The 18,848-nt window shown below is 32.1% G+C and overlaps 5 protein-coding genes across 5 annotated transcripts; 2 read left to right on the top strand and 3 right to left on the bottom strand.

The window, feature by feature from the left end:
- Positions 1-272: 272 nt before the first annotated feature.
- Positions 273-3,908, bottom strand: NAEGRDRAFT_61240 (uncharacterized protein; the record flags this gene model as incomplete). Its single annotated transcript, XM_002683044.1, has 5 exons — positions 273-398; positions 837-1,817; positions 1,862-2,094; positions 2,135-3,184; positions 3,233-3,908. 5 exons carry the CDS (start codon positions 3,906-3,908, stop codon positions 273-275), a joined length of 3,066 nt encoding a protein of 1,021 aa, XP_002683090.1.
- A 1,055-nt stretch (positions 3,909-4,963) lies between these two features.
- NAEGRDRAFT_5012 (uncharacterized protein) lies at positions 4,964-5,263 on the top strand (the record flags this gene model as incomplete). Its single annotated transcript, XM_002683386.1, has 1 exon — positions 4,964-5,263. A coding segment is annotated over one exon (300 nt), but the record flags the coding sequence as incomplete, so codon positions are not given.
- A 1,675-nt stretch (positions 5,264-6,938) lies between these two features.
- NAEGRDRAFT_28891 (uncharacterized protein) lies at positions 6,939-8,306 on the bottom strand (the record flags this gene model as incomplete). Its single annotated transcript, XM_002683043.1, has 1 exon — positions 6,939-8,306. The coding sequence occupies one exon, from the start codon at positions 8,304-8,306 to the stop codon at positions 6,939-6,941; it is 1,368 nt and encodes a 455-aa protein (XP_002683089.1).
- Positions 8,307-10,325: 2,019 nt separating this feature from the next.
- Positions 10,326-17,820, bottom strand: NAEGRDRAFT_77711 (uncharacterized protein; the record flags this gene model as incomplete). Its single annotated transcript, XM_002683042.1, has 1 exon — positions 10,326-17,820. The coding sequence occupies one exon, from the start codon at positions 17,818-17,820 to the stop codon at positions 10,348-10,350; it is 7,473 nt and encodes a 2,490-aa protein (XP_002683088.1). The 3' UTR covers positions 10,326-10,347.
- Positions 17,821-18,310: 490 nt separating this feature from the next.
- On the top strand, positions 18,311-18,829 carry NAEGRDRAFT_4180 (uncharacterized protein; the record flags this gene model as incomplete). Its single annotated transcript, XM_002683385.1, has 1 exon — positions 18,311-18,829. A coding segment is annotated over one exon (519 nt), but the record flags the coding sequence as incomplete, so codon positions are not given.
- Between the last annotated feature and the right edge of the window lie 19 nt (positions 18,830-18,848).

Here is an 18,848-nt window from a genome sequence, read left to right as displayed (position 1 = left end):
GTTGTTTAACACCTCCCGATTTTCTTGACCTAACTTGCATTGTTTATGTAGGTAAATAAATATATTTTTTTTAATCTTGATGAAACGTATTTTATTCAAAACCTTGCGAAGCACGAAAGCGTGCGGTGGCAGCCTATTTCTTGTTACAATTATTATGTCTCTCTTTTACATGGCACGTAGCATTTATAAACTTTTTACTCTAAGGCAATTTCTGGCCAATTATTTATTCTTGTTGTGATTTCGAAACCTTGAACTTTAGAGATCTAAAAAAATCATCTCAGAGTTGGAACACTAAAAGCAGTCATGAAAAACAGGAACTGAATGCTACTTGGGACAATATTTCCTCCATTTTCAACCTTTGACTGTTCCGTTTCCCTTCCAACAAAAGGAGGAACTGCCTTATTATTGATTTTAATAGTTGTTGCTCTCACAGCGATAAGAGACATAAAAAAAAAGACAGTTTTATTCTTGTTGTGTTTCCAAACGTTTCCTTGTCATATTCCAATCTCCAAGCTCCATTTTTTGAAAAAGAGCTCCAAGTTTTTCAGCTTGTGAAGGGTATTTAGAGTTATAAGGATGCTTATCATATGCTGAATGTACAATTTCTATTAAACAATTTTCAAACTTGTGATAAACTAATTCGGTATTTGTGTGTGATCTGAAAACTTTGTAAATATCTTTTTTTGATACAAGAGGAATTATCTCAAAATCCAAACAAAGTTTGAATAAATTATTACTGGACATGGTTTCTTTTAGAGTCACTCCAGTATCCAAGTTGCAATAAAATAAAAACAGCTGTTTGCAGGTTAACATGAATTAATGGGTATTTTACAAACCTTTTGCAGATTGTTTCTAAACTTGTCAAGTAAAACGTTTAACTTTTCATCATTGCCTAAATATTTTTGATTCTCTAACCTATGGACCTTTGGTAAAACATCAATAAGTAAAAATTGTGCAAATGCTTTAGAGGGAGTTATATCCTTACGAAGTTTTGAGGCAATCTCTTTTACACAGTCTACAAATTGAGGAAATGTCAACTTTTGGGATAAGTTAGATTTCTTCTTTGTACTTGATAATATTTTTACGAAAATTAAATCTGCTTCCTCTTGCTTGAAACCATAGTTATATATATTAGTATCTCTAATGAACATTTTGAACTTGGAGGAGCTCATTAAATCTAGATTCATCCTATTTCCGAAAGAGCAGTAATACATAAAAACATTCTCTAGCTCTTCTTTGAGAAGATATTTGTTTTGGATCATTTCGACATATTGTCTTCTTATTTCATCGGTAATAATTTGTTTGGTTTCCATAATTTGGTCAGGTTTTTGTTTTGTGGATCCTCCACTGTTTGTTAAATTGGAAGGTTTTGCAATTTTGGTTGCTATTTTCTTGCTAGGGCTAAATGAAATACCACCAATACCAGCTTTTTTTAAAAACTCTTTGAACTTTGAGATGTCCTTAAATCCCATATGTTTAAAAAAGATATCTACTTTATCTTTACTCGTCTTGACTAGGTTAGAGAAAGGATGTTGAGAGTAAATATGTATTGCTAACCTGCATAACGACTCTAGAAACTGAGGATAGTTTAAACCTTTTGATTTGCTCTCTTTGAATGATTCACTTCCTTCAGGAGGTAGACTATTATAGAATATTGTTTTTTGAAGGGGGACTCTTGATATTTTGTGGGGAGTAATGTCAAATGTTTCTGCAAAAGAAAGAAATTCTGCTAGAGATATTGTACTATTTGATTTCATAACTTCCTTTGTATCTGGAAAATGAGAATTTGAATTAAGACATGAATACACAGAAAACAACTTTGAATGTTAAATAAGTTTGATATATAAGCTTTGTTACTCACCTCTTGAAGCTGCTCTTTTTTAGAAGTGAATAAGTTGAGAATTGTTGGAGACAAAATCTCTATTAACATATCATCTGGATTACTAACTGTTTTGTAGTAAGGCTTTAACAGAGTTTCAATTAGTTGCATGTGGCTGAATGTTGTGTCTTGGAGTTTCTTACTTCTCTTTTGCGAGAGCTCTGCTGTTATTTTCCTGAATTCCAAGCAATCAATTTGTTCCTCTCCATTTAAAGCTATTTTAACAGGTAGTAATTATATATTGTAATAACTTACTCTTTTGTAAGATATTTGAGACGGTTTCAAGGATTGAATCATAACACAGCCAATTTTCTGTTATTCTGCAGTTTCTACATATTTTTAGCAATGTAAATAGTGAAATAGTAGGGTTTCCAAGAGATATGCTTCTAAATATTACTTCCAACATATCCTTTTCCTCAGTCAATTGAGAGCTAGTGGGTTCAAGAAAGCATTCGTCCTCAACGACAAATTCATGAGTATCAAATTCAATAACCAGGTCATTACCTTCATTGTGAGTTTGAAAGTCGTGTGAAAAGTCAAAAATTTCTTCTTCTCTATCAACAGAGGTTTGTGTCATTTGATCATACTGTTGTGGTTGCTCCACAACGGATGTTGTTGATGAATTTTCCTCAAATACAATTTCGTCCATTCTGTCTTCTTCTTCAGCAGATTCTTCAATAAATGCGTAACTATTCAATTCGTATTCCTCTGGTTGGTTAGTTGACCAATTAACATCGTTTTCTACTTGTGTTGAGTCATTTTCTTCAGAACTTATTTCGAGACGAAACTCGTCTTCTATTTCCAATTTAGGTGAAGAATAAATCAATTCCACTTCATTATCATCTTCTGCATGCAGTGTGTAGATATCGAATAAATTTTCTGAACCATTCTCTCCTCCAAAAAATACAAGAGAGTCCTGTGAAGAAAACAAACCACAAAAATGCTTAAATCTGGGGGATGGATTAAAATCGTTTTCTATTTTCTCCCATCTACTCTCCTCAATATCCAAAATGAATAGGTCATTCAGTATTGATTCTTCACCCTCTCCTCCAAATAAAACAATAAATTCATTCAATCTCACAAAAGAGTGATGACTTCTCGCTAAGGGGCATTCATCAATTTCCAACAAACTCCATTCCTTACTAAAAATATTAAATAGATACAGGTCATTAAATTTTGTTTCATATCCACTTCCTCCAAATATCAGAATATATTCGCTATCTAGAACAGTTGCAGAATGACCATATCTAGCTGTTGGCTTATCATCTTCAGATTTAAAGGTACATTTAGACCACTTCAAATCAACTATTTGAATGATAAATGTCTGATGAAGATTAAAAAAGAAGTACCTACTCAAATCTAATATGTACATATCATTGTGAATGATTCCACTATCTGAAATTCCTCCAAAAAAGTAAATCTTTTGATCTATCTTGGTACAGGTGAAATCTCTTCTAGCCCTTGGTGCCTGGTCATTGTCAACTAGAATCCTTGACCATTGCATTCCATTTGCAAAGTTTAAAAAACTAATTACTATTTCTGATCTTTCAAAAAATTCAAAAAATGAATTTTCTTCTTCTACTGCAAACAGTGTTTTTGGTGCCACTATTACCCTATCCTTCCTGTTCATGCACAATATCATATCGTCATCCATTGTATCACTATCAAATAACAATACTTGTTCTCCTTTGGAAAGAGTCAGTCCTTCATTTTCATAATCAGCAACAAGAAGTGCAGGTAATCCCTTTTCTCTCATGATCCAAAAAACAAACAAGCCTTCATTTTCCTCAGATATTATTGGGAAATGAAAATCAGAATTGCTAGGACCATCCCCGAAGAGAGGGGCTGTTGACCACTCCAAACTTTTCAAATCACAAATAAATAAATGTGAGCTCTGTTCATCAGTGTCAGAACCAAGTACTAATAAGTCATTTTCCGAAAGTGAAACACACTTTACTTTCCAAGTACTTCCCCTAGCTTCTATTTGTTGTTTCCAAACTAGTTTTTTAGTTTCCTTAGTTAGATTCATTTATCGTTGGATAATTTGATGATGTATTGAATTTTTTTTAAGGGTTGTGGTTTGCCACCGTTATCCCAAATTTATTTTCAACTTGGTTCTTTGATATAACAAATAATAATTATAATTAAAACAATAATTTATTAATAAAATTAAATAATTGCTGGTAATTGTTGTTGATGTAGGAAACAAATCTTGCAACACAAAAATATTGCACTTTGTTCAAATAAAAAATGAAACGATCAGCTTCAAGCGCTTCTTCGAATGATCCGAAGCCAAAAAAGACAAAATACGAACAGGAGAACAAAATCAAGGAGGAAGCTTTTATGCAACATCCATCTCAGGATATTAAAGAATTTCTAGAAAGCCAAGATAGACTTCAATGGAGAATCAGAGTCACTACCGAAGAACCATTTTCTCTTGGACAGGTTAATAATTGCTCTTTGGCTATTTCTTCATGTTCTTTACAAATTGACAATAATTATTCTATTGCTCTCCCTTCTAAAGTTAAAGAATTGGAAGAGGCTAAGAAAAAATTAAAGTCAATCATGGCTCATGAAGACGAAGAAGCATCGTTGGACAAAGAAAAACAACCAGGGTGTGTCTTACAGGTGTGTATTCAAGATGATGACAAAAGAAGAAAGTTTGTCTTGGCAACACTTTCTTATCCAACAAGAAGTGAATTTGTATTGCAACATATGTTTTCTGCTGAAGAAATTAGTAATCTTACATTTGAATTGAAAGGAAGACCATACTTGAATAAGGAAAAATGTTTAGGTGTTGATTTACATGGAATCATTATGTTTTCACCTGAGGCAACCTTTGAGGACAAGGCAAAAGCATACTTTAGACTAAAGAGAAACTATTTCAAGGAAATTGTTGAAAAGCTCAAGAAAACCAAATATAAGGAAGATTTAGCACCATGGGAAAAATCCAAAGTGGAAAAATTCGAAAAGCAACAAGAGGAAATCAAAGCTGACAAGGAAGAAGAAGAAAGATTAGCTGAAGATCATACTGAACCAAAGACTTTCACAAGAAAGAGTGTGGAAATTACCAATGTTTTTGTTGGTCATGGAAGAAAAGCACAAATTGGTGACAAGGTGACACTCTATTACAAAGGTAGACTTGATCCAGACAAGGTAAAAACATTCGATAGATCAACAAGAAAAAATCCATTCAGTTTCAGATTAGGAACTAAAAAGGTTATCAAGGGTATCAATATTGGTGTTGAAGGAATGACTGTATGTGGTAAAAGAGAATTAGTAATACCTCCTGAAAAGGGTTTTGGTGAAAAGGGTGTAATTGACAAGGTACCTCCAAATGCTACACTGTTTTACGATATTGAACTCTTAGAATTAACTCCAAAGAAGAAATATGATAAGGAATTGCTCGAACTCAATAAGGAAAAACAAGAAAAATTGAAAGCTAAGAAGGAAAAGAAGAGTGCCAAGAAATTGGTCAAAGATTTGGTTAAGAAGAGTGACACAAGTGGAAAGAAAAAGCCAAAGAAAAAGAAATAAATGTTTACTTTTTTCTTTGAGGGTTATTTCTTCTTTTCTGTTGTTCTCTCTCTTGTTTTTCTGCCATTCTCTCTTCATATTTGTTCTTTTTTTCGATGAATGCTTGCCTTTTTTCCTTCTTTTCTTTGAGTTTATCGTCTCTCTTTTTGTTCATTTCTTTTATTTCCTCTTCCGAAATTATTCTATACTCTTCAGATTCTGAAAGTATGACATGAATAATTGGATATTCAATAATAACCATATCCTTAAGAGCATCCCGTAAAGGTAGAGACACATTCACATTGTAAAACATTCTTTCACTTGTGCCCTCAACTTGAATTAAGAATTTGAATAGTGCACTCTTACATTCTGCTTTTTCGTAATGTGAAGCATATTTCTGCATCTTATCTCTTGTTTTTGCACTACCATTCACATCCTTATCAAAGTATTTTTGGATAATGTCTAAGATTTTTACATCCTCAGAAACATGGTTTTCGATTGTTTGAGAAGGTTTGTTTGTAATATTGTCCATTTCTTGATCAAATATAAATTCCAGTCTCCAAAAAATCTTGTCTGTCTTCTTATTGAAATAGGATGTGTTACTTTCTCTTCGTGACATTCCTTGGGGCATTAATTCCATTCGAATCCCTTTCTGTATTGCTTTATATTGTAACTCTCTCACTCTTGGATGATGATATTGATAGGAATGTGAGTCAATTTTCTCTTGAGCTCTCATTCTTGACCAGTGAATAGTTTGTGAGTCAAGATTCTCCAAAAAGTTATAGTCACTACGTAATGATTGCTCTGAAAAATCCTTTAAATCAACAAACTTGGTTGCATCTCTCTTTCCAGAACATCCAGATGAAGTTTTATGGTTTTTAAAACAATCTAAACAACAATATCTCAAACTGCAACCAGGACATGTGTATTTGGATTCAATACAGGAACAAACTTCACACTGTGGATATTTTCTCTTTTTAACTTCTTGTTGTTCGTCATCTTCTTGGTCACATTCATTCTTTCTCTTATTTTCTAAGTGTTCGGAATTGTGCTCAGAACATTCAGTATTGGGTAACAATTCTTTTGTATTGCTCAACGTGTTTGCTGAAGACATTTTTTTTGAAGCTGATATTTATTCTTGTTCAACTACTAGTTAAAATATGACAAGGTTTCTATGGAGAGGTGAATGGTATCCAAAGTTCCTTTCACTGATGATCGGAGAGTTCTGGCTGAGTCACTCTTGAAATTTCTAAATAATATTAAGAAATCATGATGATTTGTTAACATACAATTTAACAGAATGAGTTCCTTCATTATTTACAAGTTCGATATTTCTTGTCACATTTGATGACAATTCTTCATCCACAATCACTGTATTATAAACGTTTAAAGCAGATTCGCAATCATTTCCGAAATCAATCACACATTCACTTGCAAAATTTTCTTAATAATTATTGACTAAATTACCTACTAATCAAAAAGAGTGTCTGCACACACCACAATTTCATCAATATTGGCCATTTTTTTTATTTTTACCCTTGCTTTAGGATGAAAGCAATGACGATAACTTTTTTCTTGCTTCCATAATAAATTCATCATCACATTCTTCTGCATCCTCTCCTGTGTGTGCCTCGTGAAAAAGTCTTTCAAATTCAACGAAATGGGCTCTTGATTGTTCGAAATTTTGGTGGTTGTACAATGTGATGGCATAGTTCAGTTCGAATAGATAATCTCCTTCCATTTCAATTGCTTTTTCATAAGCAGAGCATGCATTTTCAAAATCGTCCAGTCTGTTCAATGTTATTCCCAAATACATGTATGTACTTGCGAAATTTGGGTTCAAATTAATCGAGGTTGAGAAGTAATGGAAAGCAGAGGCATATTGTCTAGTGTTGAGGTGAACAAGACCCAAGTTGTAAGAAATGATCCACTCAAATGGTGCCAAATACAAAGCTCTTTTCAAACAAGCGATGGAAGTTACATAATCTTGTTTGCCAAAAAAGCACATGCCAATATTATTCCAAAGTTGGGCAGAATTTGGATTCTTTTTTGCAGCAATTCTGTATTTACTTAAGGCCACTTCCATTTCTCCATGGTCTTGTATGATGCTGCCTGTTGCCAAAATAGTTTTAGGATTGGTTGGATCGTGAGAGAGTGAGTTTCCGAGATAATCAAATGCTTTAAGATTATCACCAACTCTCAAATAGAGAAGACCAACAGTGCTCAAAAGTTCAGGATTTTCTGGAGAAAAGTCTAATGCTTCCAAGTAAATATCAATTGCTTCTTCGTATCTTTCTTGTATTGTGAATATTTTTCCCAATTCTATAAAAGTTATATCATGTCGTTGTATCGAATTTGATCTTTGATAACATTCTTCAGCCTTCTCAAAATCTCCAAGATTTGCATGACATAAACCCTTATTATGCCAAATCTCCCAATCTTGTGGAGAAATTCTTTTGGCTTCATCATAAATTTCAATAGCTTCCTTGAATTTTCCCATAAGGAACAAGCTCTTTCCTACTTGTTTTATATTTTGAGGATTCATCGGGTTCAAAATACAAGCTTGTTGAAATAATTGAAGTGATTGTGTAATATCACCTTGTTGTCTCTTAATCAATCCTTTAACATAAATAGCATATTCGCATTTTCCTTCACAAGCTCTGATTTGTTCTTCTATTGTATTTAAACATTCTTCAATATCTTGCCTAGTGTACAGTACATGAATTAACCAATTTTTCTTTTCCTTCTCAGATTCAATGTCAGATACTTGTCGTTTTATCTCAACTTTTGAGGATTGTGTTTGAAGTTGATGTTCCTTTATATCCTTTGTTAGTTCATCATCTTGATTATCTGTAATATTGTTGTTGCCTGGTGAATTCGAACGAGGGCTGGTAACAGATGCTGAACTCATTTTTTTTGTATTTATTTTTGGTAGGATTGTAGTGGTTTTGGCGGGAAACAATTGTTTATTGTTGTTTTAATCTCTTATTCAATTCTTCATTCTTTAACATCTCATGTTGGAACTCCTTGACAGCTCTAAAGTAATTTCTTTGTTTGGAAACCAATTCATTGTACTTATTTTGCAAATCGTCTCTTTTCTTTTCAGTTTCTTTTAATTTTTGGTTGACTTGTTCTTTGGTCTGTCTTACCTTTTCAACTCTGTCACTTATTGTTGTTACCATCCAAGTTTTATATTTCTTATCTTGGGACTGTACTGATTTTTGGAAGAAATCAGCAATAGCATTGAGCAAAGATAATTCTTGTTCCATAAATGAGCAAGTTGATGATAATGTGTTATACGATACAAAATACTTCTTTGTTTCATCGAGTTTTGATGAGATCTGAGTAAACAATTCAGTAAATCTTCTTTCATATTGAGATAATTCTGTTCTTGAAGGGATTTCATCAATTTTAGATTGAATAATTGCAAGTTCTCTGTTTCTTTTGGCTGCTAACTTTTTGATCTTTTTCATCTTTTCCATATCATTAACATATGATTGTTGTAGTTGAACAATTGGATCATTTGGATCAGTAACAACTTGTTCCAAAGTTGCAATTGATTCCTTCAATTCCTTCAATTTTTGTTGACACTCTGTTTTAAATTCAGTTTCTTGCTTTTTGTAGCTTTCGTTGGTTGCAATTAAATTTTCCAATTTCTTAATGACTGTTTGATCCACATCTCTGGTTTCAACAGTAGATTTGAGTTGATTGATCTTTTCTTGAATTTGTTCGTTATATTCTTTGAATTTTGAGTAGTTTTCAGCAACCTTGTCATATTCAATCTTTACATTGTTATATTCTTCCTTTGCTTTCAAGTAAATACTATTTCCATTAATTTAATGTTAAAGCTATTAATACACTTACGCTTTTTGGTTTTCTATTTTCTTGGTTAATTGGGCAACATTTCTTTTGTGTAAAGTTTGATCAGTTTGTAAGTTTTCTTGTTGATCCATAAAGTCTTTGGTCTTTTCATCGTATTCTTCCTTTAATTTCATAATATCATGAGCACCCAAACTAATCAAAGTAGAAGCACCAGAAGCTGAAATATTATTGTAAAAGTTTTCGTTTTGCTCCACAAGTTTTTTAAGTTCTTGAATTTTCTTTTCCTTTGTTTCTTCATCCAAATCCTCAACCAAATTACCTGATGGCTCATTTGCTTTTGTTTTTTGGGCTCTTAATTGTCTCTCTAGTTTTGATTTATCTTCTTTCTCTTGTTGGGATCTCTCAATTTTTTTAAATTCTACCCCATATTCTAAAAGTACAGTCTGCACATGACCCCATTCATTTTTGATTTGTTTTCTTTGTTGATGTTTGAACTTTCTCTTTGGATGATAAAATCCTTTAATACTTTCCAAGTATGGTACAGCTTGAGTATATTGTTGCATGGATTGAGTATCTTGTGGTAATTCAAACTTTCTAGAAAATTGAAGTTCGCTAAACCTTTGAATTCTTTCTTTGTTTTCCTCTCTTGATTCATGAACTTTTTTAACAAGCCATGAAAATACCTGTAAGATGAAAGGACAATCCAAACCTTGAATTTGTACAGGATTTAATTCTGTTGTACAACCCATTCTTCTAAGAGCAAGAACAACTTTTTCTGCCAATTTAATTTTTTTACCAATGTTTGCTTCCTCTTCATAACTTAACATTTCTACATCCGCATCAGCATTGTAGGAATTACTAATACACCAACATAATCCTCCCAAAATTTTGTCAAAAGGTGTTAATGATGCAATACGAACACGGAAATATCCTGCTCCAAGTAAAATATTTAATATTTGTTTATAATCCTCCAAATCTTTTTCCTTGACACCTTCAAGATTTGTAATGTTAGCGTTTGTTGTTGATTTTGATTCTTGTTGATCATCTTGCATAGATGATGTTCTACCCGTCGCTGATGAGCCAAACATTTTTTTGAAAGATTTTTTATGAATTTTTATTAAAAAATCTTGTTAGATGTGGATTGTTGTGTAGGATTTTGTCTGTTCACCATCACTTTCTGGTGAATCAATATCGTGTTCGATTGCAATTTCGTGTGATGCTGGACTATCCCCACAAATAGTTTCTCCAATAATATTTCCATCATCCATTACTGTCTTATTTGCTCGTTTTTTATGTGTTGGTGGTGTGGAAGAAATTGTGTTTGCTCTTGGAGATGTAAGATCTTTCAATTTGTTGCCATTTGAAGAGGAAATTGTGGAACTACTTCTTGGACTCTCTTTTGATTTGAAAAAGTTCTTGATTGAGAATGGCTTTTTCTTCTCGTCCTCCTTGTTTATATTTAGTGGAGGAACTTGCTGTTGTGGATTTGAAATACTGTCAATAATTAAACCCAAAGCAGGATCATCCAGAGTTTGAGTTTTCTTCTTGGTTGTTGGATATTTTTCATTTGAATTTTCGTAATCGTTTCTTTTTTCAGTAGTTTGGAGATTGTAAGTGTCATCAGTTTCTTCAACTTTATCTTCATACTTAATGGTGGTATTAGTACTAATGACTGACTTAGTTCTTCTGTTTGGAATAATCTTTCTTCCACTTAAATCACCATTATTGTTTTGTGAAACCATATTGTTAAAGTCATTGATCAATTCTTTAGCTGAAAGTTGTCTTGTGATATCTCTTTGCTCTTGTGATCTGTTAGAGTCAGCATCTGTTGTTGATGGTTTGATTGAAGTTCCACTGGTAGTTTTGGTGTTTTTAATCTTTGCCAAGGAATGTTTCAAAGTGTTAAGAGAGTCTACAATTAGAGAACTAGTTGAATTTTCTCCTTGAGAAATAGCTGCTGTTATATTAGTCATTAAATCCTTAGCATTCGATCCAGCGTTACTCAAAACGTCATTGAAAAATACTTGTAAAAAGGTCCAGTATGACTCTTCAATTTCACAGGTCCATAAAATTGAAGAACCATTATCTTGATCTGTTACTTGGGTATTTTCTGATTTGTATTGTCTAAAAGCCTCAAACTCGTTGATTTTAGATTCTAAAATATTCTCATCTAGGGCTTTTGAAAGTTGTACATATCTCTTTCCAAGATGAGGAACTACTTGTTGGGAATCATGCATGTGCTTAGCTAATATTCTACAAACAGTTTCTGCTATCATATTTCTCTTTCCTTTCTTTGTTGTATCGTTTTGAATTTCTGTGTGAGGTAGTTGAGAAGTATCTGTTTCTCTTCTAGGAGATTTCATATCATCCTCATCTTTAGTGTTGTGTGAAATATTGATGGCCACAGTTAAAATTGTTAATACAGTAGATTCTAAAAATGATCTAGTAAAAAATTCTCTAAAGTCAAGCAAAAAGGCAAACAATTCACAAGTATACACAAGGGTATCAGTTAAATCAGAAATATCAGACTCTGTTTCCAATTTTTTAGAGTGATTATAAAGTAATTTAAACGGATTTGTCCTATTATTTGAAGTTATGGAAGTCATCTCCTCAGTAATATGACAATACCATAAAAATCTACACAAAAATCTAAATGGTTTGATATAGAGACTCAATTGGTTTTGTTTCTCTTGTGATGATAAACCTTTAGAAAATCCATTCATCTTACAAAAGTCGTTTTGGTAATACTTTAGTAATTCAATAAATGAAAGGTTTGGAATGTTTGAAAAGATAATCAATTGATCCATCAATAAAAATCTAACGCTTTTTTCACATTCTTTTTCGATTACAGTAATAAGGGGAAGATTACTAATATTATCGCCTCTTATGTTGGTCGTTACTGGTGTGGAAAAAGGGATTCCATCTGATTCATCATAGGCAACAACATCTTCATTAATTCTTCTCAAATATTTCAGTCTATATTCTCTGAAGGTAATGTGTGGTAATAAATTACCTGATCTAATAGCATCCAATAAGGAAAGATAATATTCTCTTTGTTTTCGTGTAGGCTTCGATGGTTTTTGGGAAGTTATGAACTGACACAAGTTCGAAAGAAAATATGATTCACTTTTCATAAACTCTCTATCAAGTAAATCTTCCAATTTCCTAGTTAGCTTTTTTTCTTTAGAAAGAACAGAAGATCTATTTCTCCTTCTCGTATCATTATCGTTTGTTGTAACAACAGAAGTAAAATCTTCCTTACTTAAAAATAGCAAGGAACATGTTTCTTTTAACATTAGTTGCAATTTTCTGAGGTATGTTTCAATGGCACCAACTCTCAATTCATCACTTTGTTTTGGAATGAAAAAATCAGTAGTGCTTAGAATAGTGTTTACCTCTTTGCTATCTTCCTTATCTAGATATTCGTACAAAAGTTCTTTGTAAATATGTACAATTTGTTGAATATCGTATTGATTTTTCTTTTGACCTGGTGTGGATGATTTTTTGGTTGGTACAGGTTTTGCAGAATTGTTACCACTATTGTTAGACGTATCTGTTGTTTCTTTACTTCCAAGCATTCCATTTGTCACTAGAAAGATGGTGTAAGCTTTCTTATAATCAAATCTCAAACAAAAACGTATAGCCTCATGTATTCTACCAGTTTCAAGCAATAACTGATTTACAATGGATTTTCCATTGACTGATCTTTTTTTCATTTCATTTTCAAAATTTGTTTTAAAAGTTGACATATCTAGAGGAATATAATAGTAGGCAATACTATTTGTTGTTTGCTTGGAAGTAATATCTTTTACAATTACTAAATCTATAGAAATATTCTTATTATCATTACCAGTATTTTTATCAACAATTATTTGATAAAAAACAGGTGACAATATGTAAACATTTTTCTTTTCATATAGAGCAGTTAGTAAAGTAATTACTGCATTAATAACATTCATATTGGCTGTTGATCTAAGGACACCAGATCCCAAACCCTTACTAATATTATTTTTATGATGTTCAAGAAGAACTCCAGAGCTTCTAACTAAATCAACGATACCTGTATGCATTTGATCATTTAAAACTCTAAATATTTCTGTAATATCATACATGAATAAATTTGCTAAAAAAAGTACTGTAGATTTTGTGTAATAAGAAAGAGCTGTTGATGGAATTGTAGCTGATGTGGTAGGTGATTGGGCTTCATTTGATTCATGTATTTTCATATAGTATTTGATAGCCTTTTTGTAATTTCCTAACATGTATTGGTTGTTACCAGTCAGTAAATATTTTACATCTTGATTAGTGAATCTGAAAATACTTTTGCTTTTTGGATTCAATGTAGTCGAATATCTTTCTAGGAATGTTCCATTAACAGAAGTTTTGTTGCTCAAGTAAGCTGTACGATTTTTCAACTTTTTAATCACCAGCTCTAAAAGTTTTTTCAAGGTATTTTCAAGATCTTCATTTTCTTCATCAGAAGAAATTACTTTGGCAGTATCAGAGAAATCTTCAATATCATCACCTAAATATTCTGTTGATGTATCACTTTCATCGCTATCATAAATAATATTATTAGCAGGTTTTTTTCTAATCTCTTGATCACTTTCGTCAGAACTGCTACTCTCAATCATTCCAGCCTCACTCTTAGCCTTCTTTTCAGATGAAATAATCTTTAACACTGTTGCCTTTATATCAGAAGTATTAGGCTTATTTTTCATTCTATTTAGAGCGGTTTGAATACTTTGTCCAAGCTCTACCCAACAATCAAATAGTATGATAGGAGATTGACGAATAGAGTCAGCTTCTGAATCGCCCAAAGTATTTGTATCCCAAACAAAACAAGATTGACAATAATGAACAAGCTCATTACATTTGGCCTCTGTTTCTTCCAAAAAGTTAGCTAATCTTTGAAGGTTTTGCTTTTTTTCCTTTTTTAAAAACTTTCTGAAAACCATCTCTGTAAGTTTGATAAGATATGGAAGCAAAAAACTTGGATTTTGAACGCCATTAATACTCCAATCCAAGCTGTCTTGAAGAATTTCAAAGAATGAGGTTATTTTTTTGGAGAAGGAATCTCCATGGTTGAGTATATACTCACTCATCTTTTTGATTACAAACTCTAAATAATTATGATTTTGCTTTTGGAATCTGGAAAGTTGAGGATGAGAGACACATAATCTCCAAATATCCAAAGCGGTATCAACTCTTGATTTTTTGTCATAGGTCGCATGGAAAATATATTGTTCAATACCATAACAAGAACCGTGATAAGAAGAAAGAATGGTCGTTAAATCAATTTCATCTCTTTCTGAAACAAAATTAAATAGTTTTACCTTAAATCCATCAGAAACAATAAATTGTCCTTGGTACGGGTGAGATTTAACAGAAAATTTTGTAGTTTCTAAATCTCTACTTTCACTATGATTTTTGTAAAATGGTACAAAATTAGAGATTGCACTTTGTTGTAATAATTGCTTATCCTTCATAAGCATAAACTCATTAAGTCTACTAATCATAGACATATTTCCTCTAGCATCAACTAATATTATGAATAAACTATTATTTGACCAACACATGTCTTGGACTGAAAATGAAACAAGCTCTGTTGGATTTCTTGAAGTTCTACTCATTGGTAAACACTCTAATGACTTTGTGCCATACACTACACAAACAGATTTTCTTCTAATTGGTGAATAAAAAAATACTTTTGATTCAAATAACGAACTATGATCAAAACTGTTTGCTACAACGCATAACATAGACGTTTCGTTATCCCATTTTACAATACATTCAGGTATTGATTTTTGTTTAGCAGCTCCATGAAATACTTTTGTCATTGAGACATCCTCTTCATCTAAAACCTTATCAAGAACAGTATAGGTCCTATCAATGCTTAAATGAAATGGACAGTGGTCAATTATTGGGAATCTTGGTGTTGGAATAGGATTAGTGTTAAAACTATTTGCAGACTTGATAAACTTTCTTTTTGAAAGGAATACAGTACAATTCGATATCAATAAACATCTAGAGAGAATATTTGGTGTTTCCAAATCTTTTGATTGAAATGATGTTGGTAAATTATTAAAATCATCAAAAAGAGTTGGAATAACCTGATCTGCTGATGCACCAGAAAATGTACCAACTCTACTTGTTAATCTTGGTGTAGATATTCCAGAAGAGGATGTATCAAATGCAGAAGCAAGGCCTGATCTTGATAGAATCATGGACATTCTTCCTATATTCTTATTACTAGACTTTTTTGAGAGTTGATTATCGTTTCTTACAGTTTCAAAAGCCATTTCTCTTTTGACAGATACTCTATCATTTGTTTTCTTTTCACTACTTCCAAAATTAAGTTTAAGTTTTGGTATTTTAACGCTGTTAGCAAGGGAAACAAGAGAGTTTTGTCTGGACAATGTTGGAGTATCTGAAGAATCTGAATCTGAATCACTGATATCTGCTGATGTAGAAATATTTGCTGATGCCATATGTCTAAATACTGAAGGGCTTCGTCTTGCTTTTATGTTTGGACCAATATCTTCATCATCGCTATTCTTATTTTTATCCTTTATAACTAAACCTTGCTCTTTTAAAAGGGATGAACTGGAAGGAAGATTTTCTAAAGGAGAAAAACCCTCATGTTTCATAATAGAAGCATTGTTACTATTAATAACTCCCAAACTTGCATTAACTTTTTTCTTTTCAGGTGATTCAATATTAGCTTGGAACATTGATTGCATTTTTTTGTAAATTTCATATTTCACAAACATTTTGCTTACAATAGCCGAGCTAATCTGGCAAAATCTTCCATGGATAGGGCTGTGGCAAAATTTGATGTCAAAATGAATATCTTCATTTGGGAGTAGAACTTGTTTTTGATCTGTCCCTTCTTTAGACCTGTAATTTACATTGTCTACTCCATCTAAATGTGATGGTAAAATAGTCCATTCTTCAATTGAATACTGAAGATAGTTACCAATTGATGATGAACTAGAAGAGTGAATATTCATGCCTGAAACTGTAACAATGGGCTCTCTGGGTGTAGGTAGTAATTCATTACCAACAACAGAATTTCTTGGTTGGTAGTGAAGACCAAAATCATCTATTGCAAATAATCCCTGATTATTTGTTTTCATTAAATATCTGTGAAAAGTCTCCTCTTCAAGCATACTATCTATATTACTGGAAGGAAGTAAGGTGGCATTAATGGTATTTCTAGAGTCACTCATTCGTTTACTATCAGTATTTGTACTTCCAAAAGATGATGCAACATTTCCAAATTGTGGAGAAGATGCTGATCTCGATCTTGATGACATATTGGTAGAATTATTTAGATTCCCACTATTATTAATCCTAAACATTGAATTTTCATATTTAAATAGATTAGCAATATTTGATCTACTTGATGGGAAACAATCATATAACCAAATATCATTATTTTCTGTTACACAAACAACATTATAACCATCATTAGAAATAAAAATTTGTTTGACAGAAACAGGAGGAAGTTGAGAAATATTAATAGTATTACTTGGTTGGTTAGTATGACTGCTTCCCTTAATAAAATCGTTACTATCTCCCATGTTTCCCTTTGAAATATTTCTTTCATTTATGTTTCTATTTAGTGTTTCAACACTTTTTAATTTTTTTCTCCAACTCAATCCGTCCATTTCTTGCATACCACGAGGAGGTTGAACTACTTTAATTTGTCCTAATAAATGGCCAAGATTACCTTTCTTTGTTTTTTTGGAGTCTGACGAATCTAAATTACTAGATCCATTAAAATATGTTTTTATCTTTTGAGACATGGATGGTTGGGAATTTTGATTAGTTTTGTTTAAATTATTAACCATATTTTGAATTTGTTGGCTTCTAGAGTAAATAATGATTAAAATATTAGGTTTTGAGACTACTGGTGTAGAATTACTATTATTAGAGGATGTTTCATTGGTTTTAATAGCAAAAACGACAAACTTTCCATTATCAGAAGTGTTAATACAAGTAATTTGTGATCTATAACGGTTTAGTAACTCTTCTAATTGTGGGTCAACCAGAATATTCTTTACGTTTTGGTTACTAAATATTGAATTGGAAGTAGAGGCACTTTTACCTCCCATTTCTGCTATATGCATATCAAAGGAAAATTGTTTGGTAAATGTTTTGCTCTTTTCTTGTTTGTCACTTCTAGATGTTGTTGGTGAAGTATTACTAGTATATAATTGTTCCAAGATTACATCTTGTTTAGAATAAATAGATGAAGGAGAATTTGATTGATTACTATTAACATTACTATACAGAAATAACGGATCAGAAATAAGTTGAGCCGATAATAAATTAGAATGTGCTGATGATACTCCACTAGATAGTGACGATGATTGTAAATTTACATTTGTTATCCCACCAACAGCATTGGATGAAATCACATTATTTGATACTAGAACAGATGGTTTGTTCAATAGATTCATAGTTGATAACCATCTGATATTTTGGATAGGAAGTCCACTATGACTCTTTTTGATACTGCCAACAACCCCCGAACTCATTGACGAGTTGAGTTTGGAAATTTGTGCCTCGTACTGATGTTCTATGGTTGTCAGCATTTTTTAATTGTTTGTGACTTTGGGAGGTAATAAGAAGAAAATTACTTGTATTGATATTGTACTAGTAAGATAATAAATTCGTCCAATTTAAAATTTAAAAACAACAATTATAATGTTGTTAGCTAGTAGCAATGACTAGCATAATATGAAAAAATCTAAACAAAATCCAGTCCACACAATACGTCTTCCCGAACACGTGTTTTATTAGCACTCAAAGGAATCCTTCCGATAATTTAAAACAAAAAATCAAAAAAATACAACAAGAACCAATACAAACACCGAAACGATTACAAACTCAAAGTTTTAGACAATAGTAATTTTCAAAAAAAGAATGATCGGATACTCTTTACCACCTCAAAGAGGAGGTATCAACAAATCCAAAATAATTACCCATTCCATTTTGGTTGTGATTTTAATTGTTTGTTTATTCATATCATCTTCCCAACAAGGACCTTTGATTGGTATTGATCTTGGTTCCAGGTGGTTGAAGATTGGCATTGCTAAATCAGGCTCTCCAATCGATTTGGTACTAAATGAACAATCTAAACGTAAAACTTCAAATATTATCGGTTTTAGAGATGAAGATAGATATGTAGGAGAGGCTGCATATACTATGGTAGCCCGTTTCCCTGAAAAAATGTTACGTTTCATGAATTTCCTATTGGGAAAGAATTATAATTTGGAAATGAATGAAACTTTAACACGCTATAATGAATTGAAAGTACCAGTATCACTCGTTAAGAATGAAGAAAGAGGAACAATTGATGTCAAATTTTCTAATAGTGTTTCTTATAGTCCAGAGGAACTTTTATCAATGATTCTTCTCTACATTAAACAATTAGCGGATGATATCAGCAAAGGTTCTCCAGTTGTTGACACTGTAATTTCTATTCCACATTTCTTTACAATTTCACAAAGACAAGCCATTTTAGACGCAGCATCTATTGCCAACGTTAAGGTATTGGCTTTGATTCATGATCATGCTGCCACTGCTTTACAATATGGTATTAAGAATACTAAAACCATCA

This window comes from Naegleria gruberi (assembly GCF_000004985.1).
Source record: "Naegleria gruberi genomic scaffold NAEGRscaffold_1, whole genome shotgun sequence".
In the NCBI taxonomy this organism is placed as follows: domain Eukaryota; phylum Heterolobosea; class Eutetramitea; order Acrasida; family Naegleriidae; genus Naegleria; species Naegleria gruberi.
Note: the sequence above shows the minus strand (reverse complement) of the source record. Positions and strands in the feature narration are given on the sequence as shown.